Genomic DNA, 15,535 nt, shown 5'->3' on the forward strand with positions numbered 1-15,535 from the left:
ACCACACCAAAGATTTAATAGGATTTTTTTATTAACATATAATATATTTAATAAAAAATAATATCCACTCTGGCTCTCTCCTCCACTGCAAGGGGAAGAGCGGTGAGGAGGGGCTGGCACTGCCCACCCCTAGGCATCCGGACAAGCCCTGCCTCCGGGGCTCCCCTCTACCCCCCACTTTCCAACAGGCTCTGACCTCCAGACAGACGGTTCAAAGTTACAAGTGCTTTAGGCCCTCCCTTGAGCTCCCCCAGGTGCCCCCACCTTGTGCAGAATTCAGGGGCCACCTGGAAAAAACCCCTTGCCTTTTCTCATTCTTGGGATCCTTTGTTCATGTCAGAAAGAGGATCTGGGGGCAGAGAGTGGCACCTCTACTGGCCAGGGGGAAGGGAGGAAAGGGACAGTGACAAGGGACAGGGCCGAGAAGAGGGATGGCGCTGAGGTGGCCTCACTGCAGCCGGTCACTGCGGAACGAGTCCTCCACAGCCGGATCAGGCAGCAGGGCGCAGGGGTCACTCAGCATGCTGAGCCCCTCCAGGCCCAGTGGCTCCATGCGCAGCTCCTCCTCCAGCCCCAGCCCCAGCCCCAGCCCAGCTGCCGACACCTCGAAGCCCGGCACTCCGGCCAGGGCCGCTGCAATCTCCTTGGAGAAGCCTGGGGAGGCGTCTCCTGTGTGGACGGAAGAGACGAGTGAGACCCCCCCACGCCTCATGAACTCTTCCAAGACCGCCCCCCTACCTGCCCAGTCTCCTGCTGAGCCACCCAATGTATCCCGCCCTCCTCCATCCTCAGTCACTGTCCACACCTCTCACCTGTGAGGATGACGTTAGGCCCTGAGCCGTGGCGGGAACAGTGGGTTACGTTCTGGTGGTTGAGGGCGTGAGGGTCCTGGGGGCCACTCACTGGTCCCTCACCCCCTAAGAAGCCAGGCCCTTCGGAAAAGCCAGGGGGATCCAGCGCCAGGCTGGTCGATGGGTTCTCCATGTTGAACTGCTCCAGCTATGGACACACAGACAAGCCTGGAGTAAGTGGGCTTCAGTTACTGCCTGGCTTTGCTGAGCACTGCTCACACCCCCACCTTGCCCAGTCATCTTCATTCACCTCTCTCTACCCCACCTCACCTCCCACACTGCGGAACAAAAGCAGAGATAGAGGGAAATGGCAACAAGCACAGTGACAGAAGAGAACGCAGGCCCAGAGGAGGTGAGGGCACCGTGCCTACTGGGACAGAGCACGCACGTGCCAGGAAGACGATGGGTCAGAGCAGCAATCACCAAAGAGCAAGCTGCGTGGAGGGGGCTGGGCCAGACGGGCAGGAGTGGGGGCAAATGCAGCGAGAGAGGAGCCCCAAGTTGATGGGATTGTATTACCCAGGTGGAAGAAAGAAGGCTCTCCCCCACCTAGATGCTCCAATTCAGAGTGCCCCCCTCAATACCACTCAGCTCTTTTGACCCACCTCCATCCCCTCCCCTGCTTCTGAGCTAGAGACCCAGGTACTCACGTTCCCCAGGCTGAAGTCACTCATCGACCGGTGGTAAGACTGTTGCCCGTGCCCACTGGGTCCGGGCGGGTACAGTGTCCCATACTGCAGCTGCCTGCCTGGGGGCTGGCCCCCTGAGGGCTGCACTGAGCAGGCCTGAGAGGGCAGCCCTGGCTGCTGCAGAGGCTTTGGGGTGGGTTGCTGGGTGGGCAGAACCAAACTTGGGGGGCTGTATGGGTATGGAGGCAGCCGCTGGTCGGTGGGCAGCTTACTGGTATCCAGGGCGACGCCCTGAAGAGAGGCAAGCAAAAAGGGAGAAGCTTACCCCTCAGTGTGCCCCTTCAGAGGAACTCTTTGTCAGGGCTTCCCACCCTCTTCAGCTGCAGCCATCCTCAACACAAAACCAAAAGCGTTCCATTGGGCATCGCTGGGGGGCAACTACTTTCAAAACAGCATCTCGGAATGCAAGCGACTGAATGAGGTTAACACAAGGACATTCTGAATCCACTCCAGGAGGCAACGAATCTTAAACTGGGGTACTCTACTATCAGTAATCAACTACTTGTGAGACACCTCACAAGCTACTGATCACACAACAATGACCTTGACAACTGTTCTAAAGCCCTGAAGAGGCCAGAGGACTGCGAGAGGAAGGAGGGTTGAAAGGAGCTGGTGATTAGGCTCCCTCCAAGTCCCGGGGGAGCAGAGCCCTTGCTGGCCTGGCCTTAGCCTTTCCTACAGAAAAGGGGGTCTGCGTCAAGATGGAACACAAAACACACATTCCAGGGAAGAACAACAAAGGAGGAAGGGAAACGAGAACGGAGGAGAGGGAAAGGAGAGCATCAGGGTGAAAGGAGAAGAGGAGCAGAGAGAACGGAAAGGGGGAGAGGGGAGGGAAGGAGGGAAGAGCTAAGGACATCAGCCTCGAGGGAAAAGCCCTAAACCAAGAATTTGGGGTTCTGGTCCCAACTCTTCCCTCACATGCTGTGTAAACTTGGGAAAGTCACTTTCCCTCTGGGCCCCAACGTCGTCTGTAAAATGAAGGGACTGGGATCCATCACTGGACAGTCTCTATGAAATCTAAGAAGGCAGGTGAGGAGATGGGAGAGGGAGTGGGGCAGGATGGAGGCAGGAGGAAAAAGACAAGAAAAGAGGACAGGAACCAAAAAGAGAGAGAAAAGGAAAGGACAAGCGGTCATCTGGTGAGTGTGCAGCTGGGCTGGGCACGGTGCCGAGCGCTTCCCGCATGTGATTGCCTCTGATTCTTACATTGCTGGCCTGAGGATGCTGAGGCTCACAGGAGTTAAATAAACATTGAAGGAGACTGCTGCTAAGAGGTGGGGCCAGGATTTGAAACTAGAAAGCTGAACCCCAGGGTTTGCATTCTTAAAGCCAAGAGGAAAGAAGATGGATCCAAGCCGGGCTTGTAGAGGATGGAGTGGATGGGGACGGATAACACCAGGAGTGAAGGAGAAGAGGTACTGGAAGAAAGCAGGGTGGGAGGGAGAGAACTCGGCAGAAGGAGGGGAAGACAGACATGTAGGGAAGGCAGCCACGCATACCTGAGTGATGGAAGACAAGGTGGGTGACATTGTTGGCGAAAACTGTTTGGGCAGTTGCTGTTGGGACCTTCTGGCGTCGGCTGGGCCCGCGGGCAAACTCAGGGGACTGAGGGGCACACGGCGGTGGCGGGGGGAGGCCCCAGGGGCAGAAGCTGGGTAAGGGGGGGCCCCCAGCACCGGAGAGGAAGCGGAAGAGGAGGAAGAGGAGGAGGAGAGGGCCGGGGCACTGAGCGAGGGGTGGCCCAGGGAGGTGGTGGGCAGTGCGTGGCGGGCCAAGGAGGAGGCAGGCAGTGAGGGGTGACTGTGGGAGCCCTGGAGCTGGGGCTGAGGACTGCTCAGGGAAGCCTGGAGGTTGGGATTGCTTAGGGAGGACTGAAAGGATGGGTGGCTGAGAGGTGAATGAAGTCCTGTAGGCACAGACAAAAAACCAGAAATGTCAACATTACTGATGGGAACTGGGCCCCTTCTGCTCGGAATGGGTAGCAGTGACCAGACTATGAAAGTGGCAACACGATGTCCTCCCTACTCTGTCCCTGACAGTCAGACTGGCATTGCACATTTGGGGCTGCTCTCCATCTTCTTTTGAGGAACAGCCACACTCACCAGCTCTCACTGGCAGACGACTGCAGTGAGGGAAACTGGGGGGGACAGACGAAGGGTGGGGTGTGGGCAGCCACAGGAAAATCCTAGGTGCTCGAGCTTCCCACCCCTTTGTCCCTCCAGCTAGACAGCACCCCAGGGACACACAGCCAGGACAGCCACTCACCTGGCGCATCATAGCCTGGGCCCAGGGCCAGGCCCCCGCTGATGCCCAGGTGGGTCATGGTGTGGGTCAAATTGGAGGTACTGCTGCCCCCACTCAGGCTGGGATAGGCTGTCTCCTCTGGGTCCAGGGGGGTGGGTAGCGGTGGGGGAAAGTGCAGGTTGGTGAGGTCAGGTAGGGAGCCTCCCGTGTTCATGGCAGGTGGGAGGACAGGCACAGTGGCAGGCTGGTCAGGAGACGGGAAGATGCTGGGAAAGAAGACAAGATGTAATGGGGCAGTGGTCAGCAAAGAGCAGAGCCCAGCAGCCCACAGTTCCCTTTACAGCCCTCCCCACCTCAGCTGACCTCATTGAGTACTTACTTAATTCCAGGGACTTCACAGGACCGAGGTCGGGAGGAGGACGAGGACAGCTGAGGAGAGAAGGAAGAAGGTGGCAGATGAGGACAGAGCTCAGTGGAGAACCCTGAAGACCTGCTCCATGGAAAGAAGAGGGACAGTGGGCCATGCCTACCTTCTTAGCATCCCATGGTTTCAACAAGTGCTTATCATCTAGCAAGTTCTCCTCAATAGCAGGGACTTGAAAGAGAAAGACTGGTGGTGAGAGGGTTGGAGAAGGCAGTAAGGCAGGGTAGGAATCAGATGCAGGCAGGAGGGAGATCCCTCCCTGGCTCTGAACAAAGCCCCCAGCACCAGCCCAGAAATTCTCTGGCATTCAGTACCCCCACATACTGAATGCGGTGAGGAACACATACCTTTGGAGTCCATCTCACCGTCCAGACAACCTGCAAAGGACGGAGTGGCTGTATGTGGTGGAGTTGGCTGTAGTGCCCACCTGCCTACCTGCTTCAGACAAAAGTTCCATGGATTGACCTCACCCTGGGACATGGCTGCTTACCTCCACGGCGGCTCGGCAGGACGCTGGGGGGTGCAGGGCTTGGATACGTGTCCTGAGGGCTGGGGTTCATCACGCTTGTGTGAAGGGCAGAGTCAGAGCTTGTCCTGTGAGGGGAACAGAGATGAGCTGGCACCCATGACAGTCTTCCTGCTCCTCATGCCCTGCTCAGTAGGGGAAAACACTAGCTGGGCTGGGACAGGGTTGGGTGAGGGAACAGGGCCCCAGAAACTACAGATAAGGAGAGATGTGGCCTAAAGAAGGCAAGGGCCATCACCTGTTAAGTGCAGATGGTAGTCGAAACAACTGTCCCTTCTCTGCAGGGAAACTGCCCCAGGGCATTGTCCTGGGATGGAAAAACAAAGTCATGAGGAGGAAGGCTCATAAGGACCAGAAGACAGGTATTGGGAGCAGGCGGGGAATGTGGGGCAGCCAAGAGGGCTGGGCACCCAGGCTCATGCCTCTTTCTTTCTGATCCTTCTGATACTTGTGATCCGTGAACCCTCTCCACAAACAACCTAAGATCTGGAAATCCTCAACTTCTATCTGTCAGGACAAGCTGAATAGGAATCTTAGAGCCTAGCATATGTGCTGGGTATGAATATTAGGGATAAGATGGACAGGGGAGGGGTTCCGAATCTGAGTGTACCCACTCTTGATAGAAGGCAGCCACTTTCACCTGCCACCCTGCCCGTCTCCCCTCCCCCTCACACACACACACCCCAGCTACCATTGGTCCTGCTCTGGCTGGACAGGGAGGCTTGGCCACCCGTGTCAACATGGCCAAGACTGGACTCTGACCCATTACTCCACCTACCCCCACCCCTCCCAGCCCTGCCATTGTGGGAGGAGGTATGGCTGAAAGCCTGGCCAAGCAGGCCCAGACTCAACTCCAGCTCCAGCCAGAGACAAGTCAGAGAGTGGGCAGGAGATCCTGCCTGCCCTGGACACTGACCTCCGCCAGCTGGACTCCGGGGGAGGAGATAAATAGGCAGGACTATAGGGAGAGCTGTCAATGTGAAGAGCACCAGTTAAGGGAAAAAGTGAGGAGGGGATGGGTGGAAGAGAGACCAGATAAGAGAAAAATAATGGAGGCAGCAGATGAGTTGTTTTAAGAAACAAACACCTTTTTTTTTCTCCTCCTCTACACGGGCAAAAATAAGGACAAAGAATGGAAGAGAAAAAAGGGAATCGGGCCTAATGGAGTCAGAAAAAATAGATGATTGTATAAGCAGCCTTTGGGGGAGACAGGTTGTTGTGACGGTCTCTAAGATTGAATGCCACAAACAGAAATGTGAGCAGGAGGGAAGCAAAACCCTTGTAGCATGAGTTGTCAGGGAGCCGTGCATCTAGCAGCAAAGAGCAAGCTGAAGTAAAGCAGGTCAGCACCAGCCAGAGATGGTGGGCACAACCACAGGAGGGACAGCTCCGTCACAGGAGCCAGCGCTGACAGAAGGGCCAAACGTCACTTTTCAAGGAGACTGGGAAAAGAAGCTTCTGCAAGATGGGACTGGACAGCACCTCAAGTCCCTTTTCCCACCATGAGCTCCCGAGGAACCCCACCCCACCACCCGCCAGACTGCGCAGCCCCTCGGTGAAGGATATGTGGCGGGCGTAGCGGCGAAGTGGGGACACCATTCTTCGGGGATCTCGCTGCACCCGTTCCACCAGCCCGTGATGTCGAGTGCTCCGAGATGAATCCAGAGGGGAGTGGAGGGGGCTCTGCCAAAAGAGACAGGCAAGTCAACAGAGGAAGCCCCCTGAGAGCCTGCTCTCCACCCCTGACACCCTGCAAGCCAGCGTCCACTCACCTGGAACTCGGCTAGGCCACAGCCAATCTGGTTCACATTGGGCAGAGAGCCACCATAGTGGGAGCTCCTTGTGTACGCCAGCCGAAGTTTTTGGGCCTGTAACTGAGACATGGAGGACAGATGGGAACGTCAGGGAGGGTCCTGAGCACTGTTCCTGTAGCCACGTTTGCCATCCCTGTCTCCAGGACACGTTACTATTGCTGATGCTTTCAAGAGACCTGCCAGAAGAAAAGCCACTGCTGGGGGAAAGACCCAGTGAGACCCAGTACAAACAATCTGCTCTAGCTCTTCTGCAGCTGCCCCCATCCATGCTATCACTCATGCCTGGCATCACCCTGCCAGGGAGAACCTAACACTCTACTCAGGGCCTGTCCCAGTTGGCATCAGTCTAAAGAGAGTTCCTGAGGGGCTGCCAGGAGCCCCCAGGCTAATCACCTGGGTTAATTCCTGGGGCAGAGTGACTATTAGGCAACTCTGCTTTCCCTTCCAGATGCGTACAGGACTAATTGGAAGACAAGGGAAGGGTCACAGGTGGATGCCGTAGAGCCATGACTGCCAGTCTCTTTCCTTCTTGCTCTGGACGGCAGGCACAGGCTTTTGGTCTCTGCCATTTGCCCAGCCTCAGGAAGGCTACACAGAGCCTCCGAAAATAGAACAACTAAATGATGGCTCTTCTACCCGGAAAAACAGAGCTGAGACCAGTAAGCATTCTTCTACCTAGTCCTAAAGCCCCTAAATTGGCAGGGGAGCCTGGAGAATGGGGGTGTGTGGTGGGGAGAAGCAGTAGTCTACTCCAGCCTGGCCTAGAGCTATCTCCTTGGCCTCATCCCCACTTTAGGGAGATGTGTCTGGCCCTGGAGTAAGACACCACACCCCTCAGCCTGGCATGGTTTTAGTCTTCCTAAAGATCTCATGTCCCTCTGTGAGAGGTGAGCATCTACTTCTGAGGCTCAGCCTCTGCCACCAGCCAAACAAGGAGACCCAAGGCAGCTGATCAGTGGTAACTTCTAGGAGCTTCCATGGCTTATGCTGTTGTGCACAGACCAACATCAGAATTGACTCTCTGTCCTAAGAGGTCAGTCCAGCGAGTTCAGTGGGACACTTTAAGACCACTACTCATATATATGATAACCCCAGGTTCTCAGCAGTACAGGTCCCACAGCCCATATCTGCCTGAGATGAGACCTCCCAGCTGGCCGGATAACAGGCTGAACTCCAGGTCTCTAATCTCTAGTTTTAGGTCTCCAGGCACAGACCATGCTTGCCCTAGGTTTTTTATGTGCAGAAGAGAAGTTACCCAACAGGGGTAAGGTGAGTTGAAGGGACAGACTGAAGCACCACAAAGAAAGAAGGCCCAGCTTTTGAGCTTTTGTGTGTACACACTAGCCCTAGATCCCACCGTTCCTCCGCTGGCGTCACAGTCCAGAGGGCATGGCCTCAAGCTGTCAGCTGGAGGTCAGCCTCTCGCCCACCTTCTTGTCTCTGCCCCACCTTGATCAAAAGCTCCTAAAGGAGAGCAGTCAACAGTTAGATCAGGAGTCTCGTAGCAGTTAGAGGGGATTATGTGCACACACACACAATTTACTTCCCCATCTAACTTTCTCTGACTCCCCAAAACTAGGACACATGGTCTCTAGAGACTCAAAAAAGTAAAAAAGCACAAAAAAGACCAACAGAGGTAAGGGAGACACACAGACAAATACAACCAGAGTCCCAGTCACAAACAGATTCAATCAAAGGCAGTCAGACCAGAAGAAAGAACTTTGAAATGTGGTACTCATGTTCAGCCATCCATCACGCTTTACATTCCTTCTAACTCCCAGCCAGGAGGGATCACTGCAATATCCTCACCTGCTGTTTGAGAATAATGTGTCCCTAAATTAGGACTGCATACCAGCTGGGCAAACTCCCATCCCACCTCTCCCTGACATCCAGCCCTGGGAAGCAAGACACCAAGATAGGGGGGTGCACGGAGGCTAGGTAGCTTCCGAAGCAATTCTGCCAGGATGCCTTCTTTCTGGAACTGCGTAGGAATGAATATTTCCTCCCCATAGAAGACCCTCCAAGCACCCTATAACTAACCCCCCAAACGTCCATCTTCCTAGAAAGTTCAGCAAAGCATCGGTTCCACATAACTGATAGCTTACTGGTTACTGATAGCTTACTGGTTACCTACCTCCTTTCGAGTTCCAAAGCCCTATCTCTCCTCCGAGGCGGCCAAGGCAAAATACCAAGCACCAGTCTGTGAGCAATGGACCTCACCTTCATTCACGTCAGGAAACCACAAAAAGTATTTGAAAAAGGAAGCAAAGGGACGCAGGAGGGGACTTCCTGCCCCACTGTACCCAGTTCAAACCACTCATGGGGCCCTTTCCCGGAGATACTAAGTGCCGAGAGTAGCACAACAAGGCAGAGGGACCAGATAAGAGGAGATCACCAATTCAGAGAAGCTAGACTAGGGCAAGCAGGCCATCCCCCCCGCCCCATAACCCAGTATGGAAGATGCTGAGTCCCTGAGAGAACTCAATCAGAGATGCGCAAGGACCACCCACATCCTAACTCCTCAGAGTTTCGGGGACCATCTCCTCTCTGTGTCCATTCCTGCCTCACTTATTCCGCGTTCCCAGTCGTTCCCAAACCCCCCAACCTCTCAGGAGTTTCTACCTCCTCCCGCAAAATCCGTCTTCCTGCCCTCGGACCCTCCACCCGCGCCTCCCAGACGGCGGCGCCCGCTGCCACTGCCGCGTTCCGCCTCTTTCGCTACGGCTCCCGCCCCCGCCCCGCCTCTCGGCTCCCCGCTCTGGGACAGCTCTACTCGGCTCCCGCTTCCCGGCGCGGCCCCTCACCCGGGTGGAGCCGATGTCCATCATCACCTCCTCGAAGGCCGCCGTCTCCTCGGCCTGACGCTGCTTCTGCAGCGCGATCTTCTCACTAAACTTACGCGGATTGGAAGCTGAGGCCGTGGCCGAACCGGGCCCATTCGCTCCCGACGTCGCCATCTTCCTCCCCCGTCCCTCCCCGCCACCCTCCCAATACAAGCCACGGCCTCCGCCGCGGGCCCCGGCCCGGCTCTTCCAGCCGTAGCCGCCGCCGCCGCCTCAGCGAGCACCGCGAACCCGGCCCCAGCCTAGCCCTGACCTGCTGCGCGCGGGGATCGCCGGGAATTGTAGTTTGTTTACGTGACTCTTTAACAGCCCCAGTCACGCAATACGAGAGAGGAAACGGACACCATTTCCCAGCAGCCCTGTTGACTCCGGGACCCGGGATTTTGCTCCTCCCTGTTGGTTCCTCCCTGCGTGAGGCAAACTGGGAAAAGTAGTTCTATATTGGTCCAGAGCCTACAAATGCGAAGGGCGAGGGTTCAAAGAGAGTAAAGGAAAAGGGGAGGAAAAGGAAGGGGTGGAGACAGGGAGGGAAGCAGGAAGAGACAAGAGGAAAAATTTGGTCATTTTCTGGGAAAGGGACTAGAGGGGCCTGAATGAAGACAGTAAGACCAGGCATATTAAAACAGCTCTAAACATCTGAAACTCAGACTCTCTCAGATTCCCCACGTGCCCACCCCTTTCCCAAGACAAATGAATCAGATACCGAACAGATGTATAGAAACTTGTTTTATTTGGGTAACATTTCCCAAAACAGGTCAGTTAGTAAAATAGATTTTACAGAATATGGCCCTATGCATAGCCCTCCCTCCCCCAAAAATAACCCTGGGGGTGAGCCTTCCCCTCCCCCCTTGGGATCCTCTGGTATAAAAAAAAGTTTTGGCAGCTCAGTGTTTATCATCTAGGCTTGGGGCACCATGTGCATGTTCAGTACTCCTAGGGTGCAGCACAGTAGTGGGGGATGGTAACCCTGCCAACATGCCCCCAACCCCAGCTCAGCAAACATTTCTACCACAGCTCACCATCTGGGACCAAAACAAGGAGCAAGCAGACCCCTTCCACTGATGTGCTGGCCAGGGCTCAGCACCTTCACTTGTGCTTTGAGAAAGAGGGAGGGGATTTATTTGGCACTTTAAAAATAGAGTAGTGAGCAGGACTGGAGAAGCCAGAGGAGGTACCAAAACTGGCAGGAAGAGGCCATTTGGCACTAGTCCCCTGGGAGAAGGGAAGAGGAAGATAGATATGAAAGTAGGAGCTAAGAAAAGTAGGAGGAGACCACTCCAAGTGAAAGAGGGCTGAAATGGGCTAGAACCAATAGGACTGCCAACTCAGCCTGTGCCTTCTCTATGCCTCAATTCCCCCACAGCAGTTGGGTGCTCACCTCCAGCCTTACAAGTAACCGCTTGTCCCTATGTGTAGTGTCTGACCCCTGATACTAGCACTCACTGTCTTCCCCAATCCTACTGTCTCTTGATCATATCTCTAGTGACTTGACCATCTTTTGTCCCTTGGGCCTGGGGGTCAGGCTCTTGTGTGCCCAATTTCCTCTCATTAGACAAACCGTCTCAAAGGCTCCAAGCCTATCTCCCAGAGAACTTTTTGGCCCTCAATACCTCCCTTCCCCACTCCTTGCTTTTCCCCACACACTGGGAGAGGGGGAGGGAGGTCAAGGGCACATGGTACCCAACCTTCCTTGCCTGTCTTGGAGCTTTCTAGATTTGGATAAAGAGCAGGCCAGTGAGCAGGGCAAAGCCTGCTAGAAGCAGAATGACCTTGAGGATTCTCTGCTCAGAAGTGGCCAACTCCTGGGGCAGGATTTCCAGGAAGGTGATGTAGAGAAAGGTGCCAGCCGCCATGCCCTCCAGCACAGACTGGGCAAGCTGGTGCAGTGGCCCAGCTGACTCTGCCAGAGCTGTACCCAGTCCAATGCCCAGGGGTGTCATGCATGAGAAGAGGATCCCACAGCCAGCCACCACCTGTGCTCGCAGGTGGCTCTGCAGCAGCCGCAGGGACAAGCTGACTGCCAGGATACCCTTATGGAGCAGCAAAGCCAGGCACAACTCCATGGCCCGAGCCTGGTCTCGCTGCAGCCCCACCGCCAGCCCTTCAAACACCGAATGCAGGGCCAAGGAGAAGACCAATACACAGGCACGCAGGGCTGAGGGAGCTGATGAGGCTCCGCCTGCCTGTGGGACCCCCAGTCCATCGTGCCAGTGCTGTGGCCCACCATTCACTGTACCCAGGAGAGCCCTCGTCTCCTCTCGAGGTGGTGGTCCTGACTGTTCCTTGTAAGCCAGCGTGATCTGCTCCATCACCAGGACCAGGAAGAAGCCCATGGCCAGGATGAACTCTTGGAGAGGGAACTGGAGCTGTGGGCAGAGGGGACAGCATGGAGTTCAGGAGACAAGCCAAGAAGGGAGAGGAAGAGTCAGATGCAGGGTTTAGTCCCAGTTACACAGACCTGGGGTCCCGCACAGACACAGAGCCACTCTCAGTTATGCAAAAATACAGAGTCACTTGGTGCCATACTGAGATGACACGTAGCCGGACAGATTATGGTGTCACTCCCAGTGTTACATGGAAGCCATGGTTTCTCAATTTTGGCAATGTTAACATTTGGGATCGGACAATTCTTTGTTGTAGAGGGCTGCCCTGCGCCCTGTTGGATCTTTAGCAGCATCCCTAGCCTATACTCATTAGATGCTAGGAGCAAGGCAAGCCTTCCTTCTCTGAGTTGGGACAACCAAAAATATTTCATTACTGAATGTTTCCTGGGGGGTAGGGGGCGGTGGATTGGAGAGGTGGCAAAATCACCCCCAGTTGAAAGTCACTGACGTTAGAAAAGCGTGACATGTAGGCCACGCACTGGCCCTCTTTCCCAAGTGCTCACACACTAAGCCATATACTGTCACAGGGACAATCAGGTTTACACAGTCACACAGACACAGGTCACTCAGTCACAGATATAAACGGTCACAGTCAGTGTTACTTCCTCAGTTCCTCCAACTGTCTCAGTTTTTCCAGTAAGACTGTTCTGTGCCTTGGACATGATCTTCCCCATATCCTTCTTCCAGGTCCCTAGAAACTGCCTCCTACCCATCCCAGGCCTGTAGGGAGCTCTATCTCCAACCCTTCCGGAAAGTGCTGAGAGGGTAAAGATGATTCTTGGAGTACTATTATCTTCCTGGAGGCTGGAACTAGAGACACCCACAAAGTAGATCATGCACCTGGCAATAAGGTTCCTCACACTGTCTCAAAGGGTACACAGAGGTCACATAAGGACTGAGGGCTTAAGAACCCACAGAGTTGTGCTGCTCTGTGACTAAAAATCACAGCTCATGGGGTCACAGGCCAAGAGTCCTCGCACAGTCATAGAGTGACGCACGAACAGATCCATAGAAACCACCTCTCCTGGAGGTATGTGATTGAATACCCACATACACAGGGTCACATGCAGATGACCAGGGCTCACCGTCACATGCAGGGCTGCCAGGGCCTCATCTATAGCACCCAGGTAGTCAGGCAGCAGGTCCAAGAGACATGTGGCCAGAAAGACACCGCCCGCAAAGCAGCTTACAAGGCTCAGGGCTTTTTGGCGGGAGGCTGGGCAGGAGTGAACACAGAGGAATGAGTAAATGAACCCCCTTTAGGCCCCACTACCCAATCAAAGCAATAGTCACTCTTGCTGTCCCCACTTAGGTCCACTTCCTTAACCCCAGGGCCTTCCCTAAGCCAAGCATCCATGGAACGGGAAAGGAGAGGCCTACCTGAGGCTTCAGGGTTAGCTCCCGGCCGCCGAAGCACACAGACGGGCACTAGACTGCAGATGAGAGTGAGCACCAGCAACAGCACCAGGGCCCCCAACTTCACCTCCAGTCCCATGGGCACTGGGGCCTCTGAGGCTGCTGCCTCGGGGCGCCACACCAGGAGCTCTGGCTCTCCCCAGGGCCCCATGGTGGCTGCGGTAGCTCCAATGACTCTCAGACCTAGGAAGACAGAGTGAGTGGGGAAGTGGTAACAGGGAAATATGGGATCAAAGAAAAGGGAAGGATGGCCCGCAGAATACAGCTCCCTCATCTCAGCCACTTTCGAACCTTCCCTATCCCAGTGTGACTCATCCACTGCTGACCTGAGGCTATTCCTCTTTCCCCTATTTTATCCCTTTCAAGTGACTTATTCAGGGACCTAGCAAGGGGGAAACTGAGGTATGGGACTGTGTGAATAGCTCATTACTCTTTCACATGAGGCGCCCAGAAAACTAGGGAGCTGGGCTCCTTTAAGCAAAGTAGATGCCAGCCGCCCCCTCCAGGAAGGAATGGATGAAGCGAAAGGGGTTCAAGAAGAGATGTCACGGATAGCTTCGTGGACCACCTGAACAGGGCGAGTTGGGCTGCTTTCCCGCTCCCATTTCCCCAGCGCCATCTCTCTGAAAGCAGAGAGCGACTGTTGCAAGCCACGGGCTGGGATGTCGGGACAGAAGACCAAAGAGGGGCCCTAGGAGCCCGGGGTCCCGGAACGGGCTGACCCAACAACTGAGGGCGGTGTCTGGAAGTCCGGGCTCTGGGAGGCGGGGTCTGAGGCCACCACAGTGCCGGGAAGCTGAAGAAGAATGCGAGAGCTGGGACTCCGGCTCGTAGGCTCGGGGAGGTCTGAGTGGCCGACCCCGATCCCGCTTTCTAGGAGTCAGCACTCACCTCTGGAGGGTCTCACTACAAGGCATCCGCTCGGTTCCGGCCTCGAGTCGGGAATTCCCGCCCCCTCCCCTTCGTTTCCCCCTCCCCTCGCGTCCACCGCGTACCGGGCCCCCAGTGACCAATGACAGCGCCTAGAGGGCGGGACCAGACTGGGAGTGACGTGAGCTAGGAGCAATCAGAGGTCGGCAGCCGGAGTCCGGCGGAGGCGTGGACGATCTGGGGGAGTGCGGAGCTGCGGGTGGGGGGCCGAGCAAGGGAAAGGAATTCTGAGAGCATCTAGATTTGAGAGCCTGGGTCTCTGTGATGGTCAGACCCGCGGACCTGACTGGTGTACAAAGGCTTCGATCCTTTGAAGATTCTAAAAGAGAAAGCTAGATGCTTCTCCGATGCTCCATAGCCCACCCCCGCGATCTCAAGTCTTCCACCTCCCACATCTCTGAGGATATCTGCCTGGTCTTGGGCCAAAGTCTTCTTATCTCTATCAGAAGATTCCAAGATCCCCTTCTGGGCACCAGGGCGCCAAAGGGAAAGCATTCCATTCCTAAGACTGACTTCCTTGGTTGATTTCACTTGCTAGCACCCACAAGGAAGAAAAAAAGACAAGAATTGAAAGGGGGGGCTAGCAAAGTGAGAGTATTTATTTTATTTATTTTTTTTTCCTGCAAAACTTTATTTTATTTCTTTTTTCTAATTTTATTTTATTTTTAAACTTTACATAATTGTGAGTATTTCTTTTATCACTGGTGGGAGCTGACTTGTGTGCAGCCTTCTGCCTGTTCAGGTGGGTTAAGTGGTGGGACCCCTCTCAGGGGTTGCTGAAACCCCACTTGGTGAGGAGCTTCTCTCCGCACACCCCAGCTTATCCTCACCATGCCTCAGGACAGCTGGCCAGGATTCTCTCCAATCTTACTTGGATGTCTCTATCTTCTCTCCCTCCAGCTGCATCAGCCTCTTTTCTGTTTTCTGTTCCTTGAATGAACCAAGTCATTCAAATCTTGGTTCAGCTACTTACAAAGTATAAATGAAAAACGTTGTTTGACATATGAGTAAACAAAGGATGTTGAAGCCATCAAGCCACTACAGCTGCATGGTGAGCCCAGAGGGAACTCAAAATGGAGAGGAATGGGCTGCCCGGCTGCCAAGCCCTTAGTCACTGCAGCCACCTCCATAAAGTAACCCCTGAGGGGACTCAAGATGGGAAAGAACAGGATAGTGGCCCCAGATAGCTAAGGTGCAAATCAAAGTAATGATTTCAATGAGCTCAAACTGTTAATGTCTTTCCATACACAGAGAAGCGCTAAATTCATAAACTTGAGATATCTGGTTTTCTTTAATTAATAGTAATCTTTTGATGTTCTGAATACCTGGTCTTTGTTGAAAAAACTATGTATCCTGATTCCTCCCTTATCTTTTTGGAGTTGTCCCTCAGAGTTATCTGAGAGGCTGCCTC

The 15,535-nt window shown here is 54.6% G+C and overlaps 2 protein-coding genes across 4 annotated transcripts; both read right to left on the reverse strand.

Moving 5' to 3' along the window:
- Nucleotides 1–13: 13 nt before the first annotated feature.
- On the reverse strand, nucleotides 14–9,761 carry CRTC2 (CREB regulated transcription coactivator 2). Of its 2 annotated transcripts, none has more exons than XM_086392949.1 (14): nucleotides 9,356–9,761; nucleotides 6,510–6,611; nucleotides 6,304–6,420; nucleotides 5,654–5,715; nucleotides 4,976–5,044; nucleotides 4,702–4,805; nucleotides 4,559–4,588; nucleotides 4,318–4,382; nucleotides 4,167–4,216; nucleotides 3,809–4,053; nucleotides 3,043–3,449; nucleotides 1,502–1,771; nucleotides 813–999; nucleotides 14–669 (listed from the first exon to the last, which is right to left on the reverse strand). In XM_086392949.1, the coding sequence occupies exons 1-14, from the start codon at nucleotides 9,506–9,508 to the stop codon at nucleotides 449–451; spliced, it is 2,082 nt and encodes a 693-aa protein (XP_086249075.1). In that variant the 5' UTR covers nucleotides 9,509–9,761; the 3' UTR covers nucleotides 14–448. The 2 variants fall into 2 exon arrangements, with proteins under 2 accessions (XP_086249075.1, XP_086249074.1); XM_086392948.1 differs by having other exon boundaries at nucleotides 4,318–4,397.
- A 344-nt stretch (nucleotides 9,762–10,105) lies between these two features.
- SLC39A1 (solute carrier family 39 member 1) lies at nucleotides 10,106–14,134 on the reverse strand. Of its 2 annotated transcripts, none has more exons than XM_086392900.1 (4): nucleotides 14,086–14,134; nucleotides 13,159–13,377; nucleotides 12,864–12,994; nucleotides 10,106–11,760 (listed from the first exon to the last, which is right to left on the reverse strand). In XM_086392900.1, the coding sequence occupies exons 2-4, from the start codon at nucleotides 13,343–13,345 to the stop codon at nucleotides 11,104–11,106; spliced, it is 975 nt and encodes a 324-aa protein (XP_086249026.1). In that variant the 5' UTR covers nucleotides 13,346–13,377; nucleotides 14,086–14,134; the 3' UTR covers nucleotides 10,106–11,103. The 2 variants fall into 2 exon arrangements, with proteins under 2 accessions (XP_086249026.1, XP_086249025.1); XM_086392899.1 differs by having other exon boundaries at nucleotides 13,763–14,134.
- Between the last annotated feature and the right edge of the window lie 1,401 nt (nucleotides 14,135–15,535).

The sequence above is a fragment of the Bos grunniens genome, chromosome 3 (genome assembly GCF_055505025.1).
Source record: "Bos grunniens cultivar Pamir isolate PY7600 chromosome 3, Bosgru_T2T1.0, whole genome shotgun sequence".
NCBI classification, from domain to species: domain Eukaryota; kingdom Metazoa; phylum Chordata; class Mammalia; order Artiodactyla; family Bovidae; genus Bos; species Bos grunniens.

What these genes read in the sequence shown, in the direction of transcription:
- CRTC2 (XM_086392948.1), bottom strand. Translation starts at nt 9,508, where the DNA reads ATGGCGACGTCGGGAGCGAATGGGCCCGGTTCGGCCACGGCCTCAGCT. An exon ending in CGGTGAGATGGACTCCAAAG is followed by an intron (nt 4,398 to 4,558) that starts GTATGTGTTCCT and finishes TCTCACCACCAG; the next exon opens with TCTTTCTCTTTCAAGTCCCT. An exon ending in TGTGAAGTCCCTGGAATTAA is followed by an intron (nt 4,054 to 4,166) that starts GTAAGTACTCAA and finishes CTTCTTTCCCAG; the next exon opens with CATCTTCCCGTCTCCTGACC.
- SLC39A1 (XM_086392899.1), bottom strand. Translation starts at nt 13,799, where the DNA reads ATGGGAGCGGGAAAGCAGCCCAACTCGCCCTGTTCAG. An exon ending in GCCCAACTCGCCCTGTTCAG is followed by an intron (nt 13,378 to 13,762) that starts GTGGTCCACGAA and finishes CTGTCTTCCTAG; the next exon opens with GTCTGAGAGTCATTGGAGCT. An exon ending in AGCTAACCCTGAAGCCTCAG is followed by an intron (nt 12,995 to 13,158) that starts GTAGGCCTCTCC and finishes ACTCCTGCCCAG; the next exon opens with CCTCCCGCCAAAAAGCCCTG.